The sequence below is a fragment of the Salmo salar genome, chromosome 22 (assembly GCF_965601325.2).
Source record: "Salmo salar chromosome 22, fSalSal1, whole genome shotgun sequence".
NCBI classification, from domain to species: Eukaryota; Metazoa; Chordata; class Actinopteri; order Salmoniformes; family Salmonidae; genus Salmo; species Salmo salar.
In genome coordinates, this window is record NC_138312.1 from 16902694 (window position 1) to 16916861 (window position 14168).

Below are 14168 nucleotides of genomic sequence, written 5' to 3' on the forward strand. Positions count from 1 at the left end.
GAACACCCTATTTTAATAAGATCTGTGAATTGTTCCAGCAGTGGGGAGTAGTAAAACTAAAAGCGGATTCACCTAATTCGGTGGAGAACTGAGGAACCTCATGAGTTAACCAACCCTGTGAACGTGTTTTGTAACTCATGTTTTTATACTTCAACACCGAAGTTAGGCAAGTCTGCAGCTTGTGTAGACCTAGCAGAGCTTTGTAAACAAAGAGGGAGTAATGAAGTGACCTACAGGACATTAATGAGGACCAGCCAACCTTTTGATACAGGACGCAATGATGCATACTTAAACTGTCCCCTGTGATAAATGTGATGCCATCATACACTATTGCGCAAATCTAAATGCTGCAACTACAACACCGAATAATGTGTTGGGTCCATTACATCTGAGTCACTGCCTAGGGAGACCTGAAAAGATCTGGGTTTGGATTGAAATCATTTTCAGGTCTTGCCATAAACCTAGGGTTCTGTCTATCTGGTCTAAAATAGGTGAGACTGTCAATAATTAATCAGCCAATTCAACTTTGCTGAAGGTCTGCAGTATATCTCTATTCTAACAAAAAGACCCCTCCAGTTACTGCTGACATTTGTTCAAAGTATACAATGTTACAAAGCTCAAGTGGAGCAACAAATAGAACGGTTGCATATTAAACAACTTTAATCAGAGCAACTCAACAACAGCAAAACAAAGAGGCACATTGTCTCCTTGTCAAGCTGGGGCAACAGACGTAGCATTGCAGTCTGGATGAAAGAGGGGGCCGCAGGCAGAAGACTTTCTCACAAGGAAAATCAAGAAAAAGTGCCCCCCTTTGCGTTTCTCTATCCACTCCCCTCGTTCTCCAACTGCGCAGCCCTAGCGCCTGCCTTTGTCCCCATCACAACAATCATCGAACAGATGGTGCTATGCTTGGGTGAGAATGACAGGCACCAGCCAGCAGCCAATCGCGTAGTCAGGAATCAGCTGACTCGTCTGGACAGCGCCAGGTGCTGTTTTCATATTTTCCTTGAAGGAGCAGTGGGCTACGGGCGAAGAGTAGAATATCGGCAGGCAACTAGTCAATGTGGCTTCAGTTGGCGTTTGGATGTCTCTACAATCTGCACTATGCTCTGCTCTAAGGTTAGCTTACCTGAGTTGCTGCTTGAATCACATGGAATAGAGGAAGAATAATTGTACATGATCATATTTAAGGAATCCGTTCAGGCTATCTATGTATTTATTGTATGCATTTGTTGGGGATGTAGGCTATTGACGCATAGAGGTGAAGGCTATTTGCATAAACCTTACTGATGTCCAAAGAAACTGGATGCAACTGAGAAGAGAGGGGATTGCATATCCACGAGGTGAGGCCAATACTTACAATTATTGCTTTAATTAGGCTAATGTTTGAACAAAGTCAGAATATATTAAACGGAGGCTGTTTATTTTGTAGCCTGGCATGCTCTTTCGAGGTATTTTGCAGTAGTAGAACAGGTGGACGTGGATGTTATGAAAACTGGAACTCCGTGGCTGTACACCGATTGTCTGACACTTACCTTCACAATAAGGTTAAACGTGGCCAGAAAAAACAGCGGTCATAGTATCAATTTTTCTGTGAAGGTGACATTTCCCTAACAAAATTGTATTTGTTTGCCAACAACCTACCGTTACTGCATCACTGCCAGGGCATGACTTGCTGTGCATGGGGTGGAGGGACCCAAGGCAATAGCCTTTTATGCGAAATAATAACTAATAGCCAACCGATTTTTATAATAATGTAATATCCGGCTATCTAGATAATTGATCAGGATTAAGACTACTCTGCCTGTTGTTTTATATCTGCATCTATTATTCTTGTAATTATATTCCGGCCATTCACAATCAGAATTATACAAATTTCAACATCTCAATGCGTCAGATAACGTGCTCGGGAAACAAACTTTGATCCTCGTGTGGCTCACCGCTGCGCATAAATGTAGGCAGGCACGCGTGGTGCACGCAACGTTGGGAATATGTGATTTGCATATAGATGCGAAAGCATGTGGGCAGATGTCTCGATTATTTCATTAGTCTATTTCGGCAGAATTCGAACCGGGCAACCGGTCTGTAAGAAAAAAAAGTCCAATGTTTCAAGAATATCTAAGAGAGAACAGGTTGTAAAAGGGGGGCAGGGAGTGGGGTAGCCTATTGTCATTGTATATACGCGTCTGCTGTTTTGCAGCTGTTGCTCCTATGTAATAGCTGAGGTTATTAACTTAGACTATTGTCTCACAAGCTTCTTATTCCCCCTTTGTATGACCAACAGTTTTTGTCAACACTAGGGCTAGGCTATGGTAGTGGAGCAGTATCTCTGGCACTGTTTTAAAGCAGTAATCAACAGTAGAAACAATAACAAAGATGATCCCCCCCCCCCCCATTTCGGTAAAAAGCTGAGGGATGGGGTTGGAGAAATGTTACCACTCTCAAATTCATAGACAGAGCTATGGGTGCAAGGACTTATAGTTATCGGTCAGTCTGTTAAAGTTGTCATTTCTCATCACTTAGATACAGACATTCATTGTTTTATAGGATGTCACTCATTGCTGTGGTTTCAAGTTGCCTATGCTAGAATTGTCACGTCACCACTTTGCCTGCTGAGCCTCAGTCAGTGTTGGCAGTGTGACATAGGCTGTCAGTGTCTAGACTGAAAAAAAAATAAAGTGTTGAGGATGACCTTTTTCTTACAGCAGTTCAAATAAAGAAATGAGTAATGCTAAAGACACAACACTTGACCTTGTTGTGAGCCCTATGTGATATGTCAGGTTACACTCCAAGACCAGATTGGCAGTGACCAAACTGACAGTGAACAGCGGGCAAATCCATTTCTCAAAACTCAAAGAACAAAGTATTAGAGGAGGGGCAGAAGAGTGGCAAGGTGCCTGATGAGGAGTCTGGCCATTTCTTCTGTCTACCCTGGGGGTATAACCCTTCCCCCTCCCCCTCCCCCTCCACACACACACACACACACACACACACACACACACACACACACACACACACACACACACACACACACACACACACACACACACACACACTTTACTGTGAGAACACTCTGTGACAAAGGCCTGCTAATAGGCCTGTGTCTGTCCACCAGGCAGGGTTGTTAGGAGTCAGTGAGAAAGCCACAATACCCTCCACCATGGAGAAGTGAGTTCCCTTGGGGCTGGGGCGGGGGCTGGGGATAGGGGGGCTTGGTAGGGAAGGGGAGGGTTGAGTGGAGGGTGTTGCGCTCAAGCTTCTCCCATTATTCTTGTAAAAAGGGGCAACCCATTAGTCTTTGTGTGGATCTCAGAGATAAGGCATGGTACAGGCTCAGCAGCTGTTCAACTAATTCTGTCCTCATAATCAGCTGAAGAAATCATTCTGTGCAGAATGGAACTTTTACAGTGGGCTTAGTGGCCCAAACACCCCAGGCTTAGTGGTGGGACATTACTGTTCTATTTTCTCAGTGCGAAGGGCACAGGCTACAAATACAAGCATACATTTCAGGTAACGCTTCACTTTACAGTGTTCTTAATACCGGAAAGACTCAACACACCTCTCTCACAGATATCTTATGACTACAGAGATGTACAATATGAATATTTTTCATATTCTAATCTAGCCTACAATCAACATGCATCTTCTCATGTTGACATGACATGAAGAGGCTGAACCATTTAATGCAGGACATAATTTGAGCCGGCCAGTTGATTCTGCTCCTCGTATCATACTGTACAACATACTTCCCTCCCAAACCCTCCTGTATGTAACTTATTTCACCTCTCCCACCCTTTCATGGGAATATAGTTATTTTAATACTTACTGATCTTAAAAATCTTCTCTGTGCTAGCTACCAATTTCTTTTCCCAATCCCAGCCCACCAGACTCTTACGGAGGTGTAAATGTTCATGGGCTTTTAGGAATCAGAATAATGGATTCTGAGCACCCTTCAAGCCTGCCCCTCGAGTGCCTCAGGGCTTATCAACAGTTATTGTTATCTTCGACTTCATGTTTACACTCCTCAAATGAACGAGTGTGTTGAAAATCTACTTTCTCATTTTGTATTTGCTTATTGTCACTCAATTATAGAGTTAGCATAGGACTCCCGACTGGCGCAGCTGTCTAAGGCACTGCATCTCAGTGTAAGCGGTGTCACTACAGTCCCTGGTTTGAATCCAGGCAGTATCACATCTGGCCGTGATTGGGAGTCCCATAGGGCAGCGCACAATTGGCCTGGGTTTGGCCCGGGTAGGCCATCATTGTAAATAAGAATTTGTTCTTAACTGCCTTGCCTAGTTCAGTAAAGGTTACATTTGAATATTTAAAAACATTTATTTGAGCGTGAGTGTCCGTTTAAAGCAGGGGTGTCAAACTCATTCCATGGAGGGCCTTGTGTCTGCAGGTTTTTATTTTTTCCTTTCAATTAAGCCCTAGATAATCAGGTGTGGGGAGTTCCTTACTAATCAGTGACCTTAATTCATCAATCAAGTACAAGGAAGGCAGGGAAAACCCGCAGACACTCGGCCCTCCGTGGAATTAGTTTTTTCACTTGGTTTAGAGGGAGTTCTAGAGGGATTGGTGATGGTGGAGAATTGACTTAAATTTGATTGTCCCTAAGGGAAGCCTTATCTTGTTTATTTAGATGTCAGAATTATGGGATGGGATTTCATGTCTTCTATTGCTCACCTCTCTGTGAGTAATATGCACTGTGTACACAGGATTGAAAAGTAAACACCCTTCTCATGGAAAAATGGATTTCACTCCTCATTACATTTCAAAGACCTGGGAACAAGCAAATCCTTAACCATCAGCATTCAAAAAGAATCCTGTAACTCAAATATTTCTCAATTGTCAATTTGTATTCATGTATTCTTCGCATGATTCAGTTTTATCTGACAACTAGAGGTACAGTAGTGAAGTGAACCATTAGATTTTCCAGCACAGTCTCTTCTATTTGATTACACAGATTTGTATTGTAATGTATAACTATATAACAAGAGTACAGCTAACATTTGATTTTTTTTAAAGCTCTGTGTTGTGTGTCTATTATGTATAGCCTGAGTGTCTGTGTACCAGATATTTATTGTGCGGTTGTCCTCTTGGAGTTTGTTTGAAGTATTGTATATATACTGTAAATGTAGAATTTTCCCATACATACTTTCGTTTAGTTTACCATTCATTCAAGAACACCCTTATTTCCATTACCATCCATTCAAGGACACACAGTCAGCCCATGAACGTCATTATTTTGTCGCAGTCTCTTTATATTTAAAATGGAGTACATCAGATGAAAGCCAACATGGAAACGTTCACATGAAACAGAATAGTATACTGTAACATTGACGGCAATGACTTGGTGTTGAAAACATATTTTTGGTTGACACTGTTTTGCAATTTTGGTATTCAAATCAAATCAAAGTGTATTGGTCGTGTACACAGTTTAGCAGATGTTTCATAGCAGGTGCACCGAGGTAGGAGTAGTATGAGTTCTTGACAAAGGACAGAGAGTTTTCTGGATAGACAATGGCAAGTGTATCACTCATAAATAATCCTTTTCATGGTTGTCATATGCCATTTTGGCTCATAGCAGACAAGCTACAACTACTGTGCGTACCAGTAACCACTGATGCCCAAGAATCATGTATACCAAGGAGAAATGCGCTTACATATCATGTGCTAAAGTAGCTTTGTGCCCATATGAATTCATACAGGCTGTACTACAATATCACAGAAAATTGTGATCTTCAAATCACTTACCCATAGGATCACATAGTATTAACTGTGACTACTGTATTTAGGTTAAGTACCCCCATTGAGGATACAAAGGCTGTCCTGATTCAAACTGAATAGCTTTTTCTTTCCTTCCATGTAGTGTTGTTTTCTTCCCCCCTGCTGTGTGGCTGTGGAGGCCAGGTTTCAAGGCTGAGTTTCCTCTGGCTCCGAGCCCTCTGGGTCAGGAGAACACGGTCAAGGCTGCTTCAGGGTAGTGTCAACGCGGCTTTACAGCTGTTTATTAACACAGCATTGGCCAAGTTCACAAGCTCTCTTCAGCTGTATTGTCATGGTTCCAGGCAGTAATGATACACCCACCCCACTTAAACGTTCATATGCCCCCCCCGCCCGCCCCACCTGCCTTATAAAACGAAACTGTTTCCAATATAACCATTTTGATACTTGTAAATGTTTAATGACACCGTTATCTCTGTCTGACAGTTCAAACTGGACACAACAATATTTTTTTTGTTTTCACTGGCTTCGACTGTTGTCAGGGAAGCTATGAGAGTAAAAGAAACAAAAACGTGTATGTTTTTAATCTTTGGCTTAGACCTTTTAGATAATATTTGAACTGAAGCCCTTGTTTGGAATACAAAGTCTCACATGAAATGATGGCCACTTAAATGTCACCTCTCACACTGAAATGGTCCCATCTCTAAGGTCGTTCGGCGTCATGAACAGAATCTCAGATTAACCCCATTGTGATAAATGGAGGCATTATGAGAGAATGCATAACTACAGTAGGAGTAAATTGAAATATCAGATTTAAACCAATGGTATCAATGGGAATCCTTTAGCTTGTGAAACCTTTAAGGCTCCATATTTATTGCCTTAAACTTCAGGATTTAAGAACTTGCATAACTTTGTCACTTTTATGTGTTTTTGAGGCATTGTGGGCTACTTCTAAGCCTATTTAAGCCTATCAGTAATGGCTGACTGAGGACTCTCTGTTCAGGCTCAACCTTAGTCTCAAATGGTGTGTTCAGAATACATACACTACTATAATTCTGTAGTGCATTAAAAGCATTAGTGCAATGACATAAGGGTCCAATAATAAGCAGTTTTCTTACATTTCAATAGAATGGTTTGAATATGTTTTTTTTCTGTGAATAGTCAGTGAATAGTCAGTGAATAAACATGAGATAGGCTACAGTTGTTTTTAATTAAAGTAGATGCACAGTGAGCTGTATCTCGGGGTGTCTGGTAGCCTAGTGGTTAGAGTGTTGGGTTAGTAACTGAAAGGTTGCTAGATCGAATCCCCAAGCTGACAAGGTAAAAATCTGTCATTCTGTCCCTGAACAAGGCAGTTAACCCACTGTAAATAATCATTTGTTCTTAACTGACTTGCGTAGTTAAATGAAATAAATAAAACATCTCTCATGAGGGTTTCAACTGTTACATTTCCTTGGATTGATATCCACCTCCACTCACTTATTCTGCTTTAGCTTAAGGAACATGTCTGTATTACCGTTCTTTCACCCTGTCCCAGGAGAAAAATACCCTGTGCAGGAAGAGCTTAAACTTGTTTCATGTCACCCTTGCTCTGTTGCCAAGCAGTTTTGCACTCAGATGAATTAGTCAGCTCTTTAGTTCCAAAGCCTATTAGAGAGTGTTGACCATAGACACTGTTAGGTTAAGAAGGCCTATGGCAATGCAATACTCACTCACTGAGATTGATACCTCCTTTAGTAAATTCACCTAATTAGGTTACAGGATTTCTTAAGTGTTGCTCAGATTATAATGCCCTACAGGATTCCACCATGGTAGAGCCAGCTAGCCCATCTACATTCTATACTTTTACTACACATACAGAACAGGTTGGTACTCAAAGAGTTAAGCACTATTTCAAATGGTCTGAATGTTCCGGTAGTTACAGGGAGGAATCAGTCCTTATTGATTTCCACTTGCCACATTCAGAACTCAATTACAGAACCTTGTAGTTGCTCAAGTGTGCATATGTGCCTGCCTCTCCTCTGCAAAATCACTAACACACTTTAGTGATGGGAGCAAAAGCCTAGGAACCAACTCAATTGTCAGTGAAATCATTATGTTCAAGAACATTACCACAATTAGAGTCAATGCTAATTGATATCACATATTAACTTGAGGTTTAATAGTATTGTGGCCTATTTGTTAGTCAGCACTGTATGGTATGGCAGATGCCAGTGCTCCTGTTATGCTCCTCACAAGACTAGACCATTGGGCCAGATTCTGGATTTACAAGTCCTTCTCCTGAAGTCCTTGGACAAAAGTAGTTCTGGATGAATAACTGACTGTTGAGGCTGAGGAGAAGTGTGATGTATGCTTTTTACAAAATACTGTACTTGCAATGCTCACTGAAGGCTTCTCTCAGAAATACACAACAAATGTTAAAAGAAATCCACCATATTTCTGTACCAAAACCAGGACACAGTGGCTCTTTCATTAATAATCTAGGAACATACTTCTGCCATCATTTATTTTCTTCAGAGGCATGGAGAATACTGACATATCTCAGAGTATTTAATGATGTGCAGAGAAGCTAATGATCTATTGCTGATGGGCCTGTTGGATAGATGAAAGCACTCAAGTGAATTTGATCTGTGTCCAAGTATATACAATTTTTTTTTTTTTGTGCCTGCATTATAATGATCTGATTTAGCATTTTTCTTCAACTGATGATGCTGCATAATTCACATTAATAATCTCTCAGGGAGATGAAGATGTAAACGTCAGCCAAACAGAAGGTTTGCTCTCAACATCATCATGAACTGTGTTACATTCATGTTTTATTTAACATGGCTGACATGTAACTTTTGATTAACCTAATATGACTAGACGTATGATACAGTATACCCTACATTTACCCTAGACACTACTTTTCACCAACTCCCTGTCTCATAAATCAAATTGTTTATGCTATACAGTTGAAGTCGGAAGTTTACATACACTTAGGTTGGAGTCATTAAAACTTGTTTTTCAACCACTCCACACATTTCTTGTTAGCAAACTATAGTTTTGGCAAGTCGGTAAGGACATCTACTTTGTGCATGACACAAGGAATATTTCCAACAATTGTTTACAGACAGATTATTTCACTTATAATTCACTGTATCACAATTCCAGTAGGTCAGAAGTTTACATACACTAGGTTGACTGTGCCTATAAACAGCTTGGAAAATTCCAGAAAATTATGTCATGGCTTTAGAAGCTTCTGATAGGCTAATTGACATAATTTGAGTCAATTGGAGGTGTACCTGTGGATGTATTTCAAGGCCACCTTCAAACTCAGTGCCTCTATGCTTGACATCATGGGAAAAAAAAAAAAAAAATCAGCAAGACCGCAGAAAAAAAATTGGAGAGCTCAACAAGTCTGGTTTATCCTTGGGAGCAGTTTCCAAACGCCTGAAGGTACAATGTTTATCTGTACAAACAATAGTACACAAGTATAAACACCATGGGACCACGCAGTTGTCATACCGCTCAGGAAGGAGACGCATTCTGTCTCCTAGAGATGAATGTACTTGGGTGCGAAAAGTGCAAATCAATCCCAGAACAACAGCAAAGGACCTTGAGAAAATGCTGGAGGAAACAGGTACAAAAGTATCTATATCCACAGTAAAACGAGTCCTATATCAGCATAACCTGAAAGGCCGCTCAGCAAGGAAGAAGCCACTGCTCCAAAACCGCCACAAAAAGCCAGACTTTGCAACTGCACATGGGGACAAAGATCGTACTTCTGATGAAACAAAAGTGGAACTGTTTGGCCATAATGACCATCGTTATGTTTGGAGGAAAAAGGGGGAGGCTTGCAAGTCGAAGAACACCATCCCAACCGTGAAGCATTGGGGTGGCAGCATCATGTTGTGGGGTGCTTTGCTGCAAGAGGGACTGGTGCACTTCACAAAATAGATGGCATCATGAGGGAGGAAAATGATGTGGATATATTGAAGCAACATCTCAAGACATCAGTCAGGAAGTTAAAGCTTGGTCACAAATGGGTCTTCCAATGACCAAGCATACTTCAAAAGTTGTGGCAAAATTGCTTAAGGAAAACAAAGTCAAGGTATTGGAGTGGTCATCACAAAGCTCTGACCTCTATCCCATAGAAAATGTGTGTGCAGAACTGAGAAAGTGTGTGCGAGCAAGGAGGCCTACAAACCTGACTCTGTTACACCAGCTCTATCAGGACGAATGAGCCAAAATTCACCCAACTTATTGCGGGAAGCTTGTGGAAGGCTACCCGAAACGTTTGACCCAAGTTAAACAATTTAAAGGCAATGCTACCAAATACTAATTGAGTGTATGTAAACTTCTGACCCACTGGGAATGTGATGAAAGAAATAAAAGCTGAAATAAATCATTCTCTCCACTATTATTCTGACATTTCACATTCTTAAAATAAAGTGGTGATCCTAACTGACCTAAGACAGGGAATGTTTACTGGGATTAAATGTCAGGAATTGTAAAAAACTGAGTTTAAATGTATTTGGCTAAGGTGTATGTCATTTTCCGACTTCAACTGAATGTGTTCCTGGTTGTCCATGCATTAAACTAGACTGTACAGTAACCCATAGTCTTTTTTGTCTTTGTTTTACAGACTCACCGTGCAGTCCTGAGGTTTTGATGAAAGAAACACTCTGAACAGTGGGAGGCTCACTATAACTCTGGAACTGTTTCACTGGAACCCCCTGCACATCTTTTTCCACCTGGACCATTTTACAGGGATACAACTACAAGTCAGCAAAACCTCTGGTTAATGACAATAACACAGCTCTTTCCAAGGTCATCAACCTTTTCTGGTGTCCAACCCTCTGTGGGTTTGGACCGGTGAACACAGACAGACAGCATGGCTAGAGGGAGGTTCATCTACTGTCTATTAGGACAGTTGTTGGCTGGCCTGATTCTGACGTCCGTTGGACTATCCTCCATCCAGAGAGATAATGAGTGTCCCCAGCTGTGTGTGTGTGAGATCCGACCCTGGTTCACCCCCCAATCCACCTACAGAGAAGCCACGACGGTGGACTGTAACGACCTCCGTCTCACACGCATCCCAGGCAACCTGTCCAGCGACACTCAGGTGCTTCTCCTGCAGAGCAATTACATCGCCAGAACCAGTGAAGAGCTGGAGCAGCTCTTCAACCTGACCGAGCTGGACCTGTCTCAGAACAACTTCAGCAGGATCCACGATGTGGGCCTCACCAACATGTCCCAGCTCACCACACTGCACCTTGAAGAGAACCAGATTACTGAAATGCCTGACTACTGCCTACAGGACCTCAGCAACCTGCAAGAGCTTTACATCAACCATAACCAGATCAACATAATCTCCCCAAACGCCCTCTCTGGTCTGCACAATCTGCTTAGGCTCCATCTCAACTCCAACAGGCTCAAGGCCATTGACAGTCGTTGGTTTGAGTCAACGCCCAACCTTGAGATACTCATGATCGGGGAAAATCCTGTTGTTGGCATCCTGGACTTTAACTTCAAGCCGCTTGTAAACCTGAGGAGCTTGGTTCTGGCTGGAATGGATTTAACAGACATCCCTGGAAATGCCTTTGTGGGACTAGACAACCTAGAGAGTCTCTCCTTCTACGACAATAAGCTAATTAGAGTTCCTCAGAACGCCCTTCAGAAACTACCTAACCTCAAGTTCTTGGACTTGAACAAAAACCCTGTGCACAAAATCCAAGAGGGGGACTTTAAGAACATGCTGAGGCTGAAAGAGCTGGGCATAAACAACATGGGGGAGCTGGTCTCCATTGACCGCTTTGCCGTCGATAACCTCCCTGAGCTTACCAAGCTGGAGGCTACGAATAACCCCAAATTTTCCTACGTGAACCGCCAGGCTTTCCGTGACGTCCCTGCCCTGGAGAGCCTCATGTTGAACAACAATGCCCTTAACGCCCTCTACCAGTCCACTGTGGACTCCCTGCCCAACCTGCGTGAGATCAGCATCCACAGCAACCCCCTGCGATGTGACTGCGTCATACAGTGGATGAGCTCCAACAAGACCAGCATCCGCTTCATGGAACCCCTCTCCATGTTCTGTGCCCTTCCAGTTGAGGTCAGAGGTCAGCATGTGAGGGAGTTGCTCCAGCAGGACTCAGCAGAGCAGTGCCTGCCCATGATCTCCCACGACAGCTTTCCCAACCACCTGAACCTGGACATAGGCATGACTGTGGACCTGGACTGCCGTGCCATGTCCCAGCCTGAGCCAGATATCTACTGGGTCACACCTGTAGGGAACAAGGTGATGGTGGAAACCCTGTCTGATAAATACAGCCTCAGTAGCGAGGGAACACTGCGTATCTCTCAAATCCAGGTCGAGGACTCTGGCAGGTATACCTGTGTGGCCCAGAATGCTGAGGGGGCGGACACTCGGGTGACTGCTATTAGGGTGAATGGTACTCTCTTAGACAGCACCCAGTTGATGAAAGTGTACGTGAAGAAGACTGAGTCCCACTCCATCCTGGTTTCCTGGAAGGTCAACTCCAACGTCATGACCTCCAACCTCAAGTGGTCATCTGCCACCATGAAGATAGACAACCCCCACATCACCTACACAGCCAGGGTCCCAGTGGATGTCCATGAGTATAACCTCACACACCTACAGCCCGCCACCGAGTATGAGGTATGTCTCACCGTCTCCAACATCCACCAGCAGACACAGAAGTCCTGTGTCAATGTCACAACGAAGCACGCTGCCTTCGCTGTGGAGATATCTGACCAAGGCACTAACACCGCTCTCGCAGCGGTCATGGGTACCATGTTCGGCATCATCAGCCTAGCCTCTATGGCTGTGTACATTTCCAAGAAGTGGAAGAGGAAAAACTACAATCACTCCCTGAAAAAGTACATGCAGAAAACATCCTCCATCCCCCTCAATGAGCTTTACCCTCCCCTAATCAACCTGTGGGAGGCGGACAGTGAGAAGGAGAAAGAGGTTTCCTCCTCATCAGAGACCAAACCAGGCCAGGTGGACACAACACGGAGCTACTACATGTGGTGAAAGCTACTACACGTGGGGTAAACCAGAAATAACACATTTTAGGAGCACAAAGTCACTTATTTTGCTTCTTTGTGTGACAGTAATATGAAATATTTTTTTGCAGTTTTCTGCTTTGCTCATTTGAGGCGAAGAACAGACAGATATTTCAGACTTTTTAGTATAGTGTATTGCCTTTCTCTTCTTGCCCCCTTTTTGACAGTCAATATGGCAGCTTTGTTTAGCTCCCAGGACTTGGTAGTCATTGTGCTTTATTTTGAATACTTGTTTTGATATCATAGCATGGGTATTGTCATGGATTCAGTCTGGATCAACTTGCTGGAGCTGGAATTGGATCCATTTTGATTTCTTTCTCTGGAAGTATTCTTAGCGAATACAATGTTTTTTTTCTCATAAAACAGTTTAAGTGTTAACTGTTGTACAATGCAATATATAAACCAATTTGTCTATGGACTACAATATAAGCTGACAAAGTAAGTTTAGACTTGATATACTGTCTATTGAATAATGTTAGCAATTGTTCTGTAATGTTGTATCAACTATAATTTCAATGACTTTTTTGACATTAACAAACAGTAATTTTTTATTAAGAACTTAAGTTTGCAGAGAAAATACCATAAACCAGCAATAGAAATATGAATGTTTAATAACTAGGTAAGTAGACTTAAAGCTTTTTAAATTCTCAGAATATTATTTTTGATTTTGCTAGAATCATTCAATGATCACTGATTTTGTTGTGATTTACACACGCAAATACTGTATGTTGTATATTGAGGAGCAAGCAAAAATAAAATACTTTTTTCCTCATATTTTTTTATACCATTTCCAGACCTTGTGTCATTATTTGTATGTTACATCATATATAGTAAAAACAGGCTCTGGAAAAATATATTCATTTCAAACCTTAAGCATTTACTTTGACCACAAAGGTGTTTGCCATAATTCCATATAACAAAAATGAAAACATGTAGTGCGGGGAGATGGTAAGATGTGTTTTACATTATGACATTATAGTAAATTATGCGTTATATCAGTTTGAGTGTAGGTGTAGGCACAGTGTAGATTGTGATAAAGAGAGATGGAGTGGAGAGATACTAACTACAGAGGCTGAGATGCTGCAAAAGCAATTATCAGATCGTAATTAAAATCTGCCCCTTTAGTCTCCAATTATTGCTGCAAAAAGCCTTCGAGGAGCAAACAGCCCTCCAAAACCACAGATGAAAGATTTTGGAAACCAGGAAGAGGACATATGGGAGTAAATGGCAAGACAAGCCTCCCAAAGTGATGAAGACCACCGGGCACAGAGGACAGATCTTCAGTGTTCACACTGCCATTTAATGACATATAGGGCAACAGTGTCCTCCCTTGCCTTGCCCACTCTCCAGGATGAGATGAGATGGGT

At 42.2% G+C, this 14168-nt stretch overlaps 1 protein-coding gene across 2 annotated transcripts; it reads left to right on the forward strand.

The window, feature by feature from the left end:
* The first annotated feature begins 986 nt into the window (after positions 1 to 986).
* Positions 987 to 13588, forward strand: LOC106582861 (leucine-rich repeat neuronal protein 1). Of its 2 annotated transcripts, XM_014166409.3 has the most exons (3): positions 987 to 1119; positions 1245 to 1343; positions 10358 to 13588. In XM_014166409.3, exon 3 carries the CDS (start codon positions 10607 to 10609, stop codon positions 12767 to 12769), a length of 2163 nt encoding a protein of 720 aa, XP_014021884.1. In that variant the 5' UTR covers positions 987 to 1119; positions 1245 to 1343; positions 10358 to 10606; the 3' UTR covers positions 12770 to 13588. The 2 variants fall into 2 exon arrangements, with proteins under 2 accessions (XP_014021884.1, XP_082823525.1); XM_082967399.1 differs by lacking the exon at positions 1245 to 1343.
* The last annotated feature ends 580 nt before the right edge of the window (positions 13589 to 14168 follow it).

What these genes read in the sequence shown, in the direction of transcription:
- LOC106582861 (XM_014166409.3), top strand. Translation starts at nt 10,607, where the DNA reads ATGGCTAGAGGGAGGTTCATCTACTGTCTATTAGGACAGTTGTTGGCT.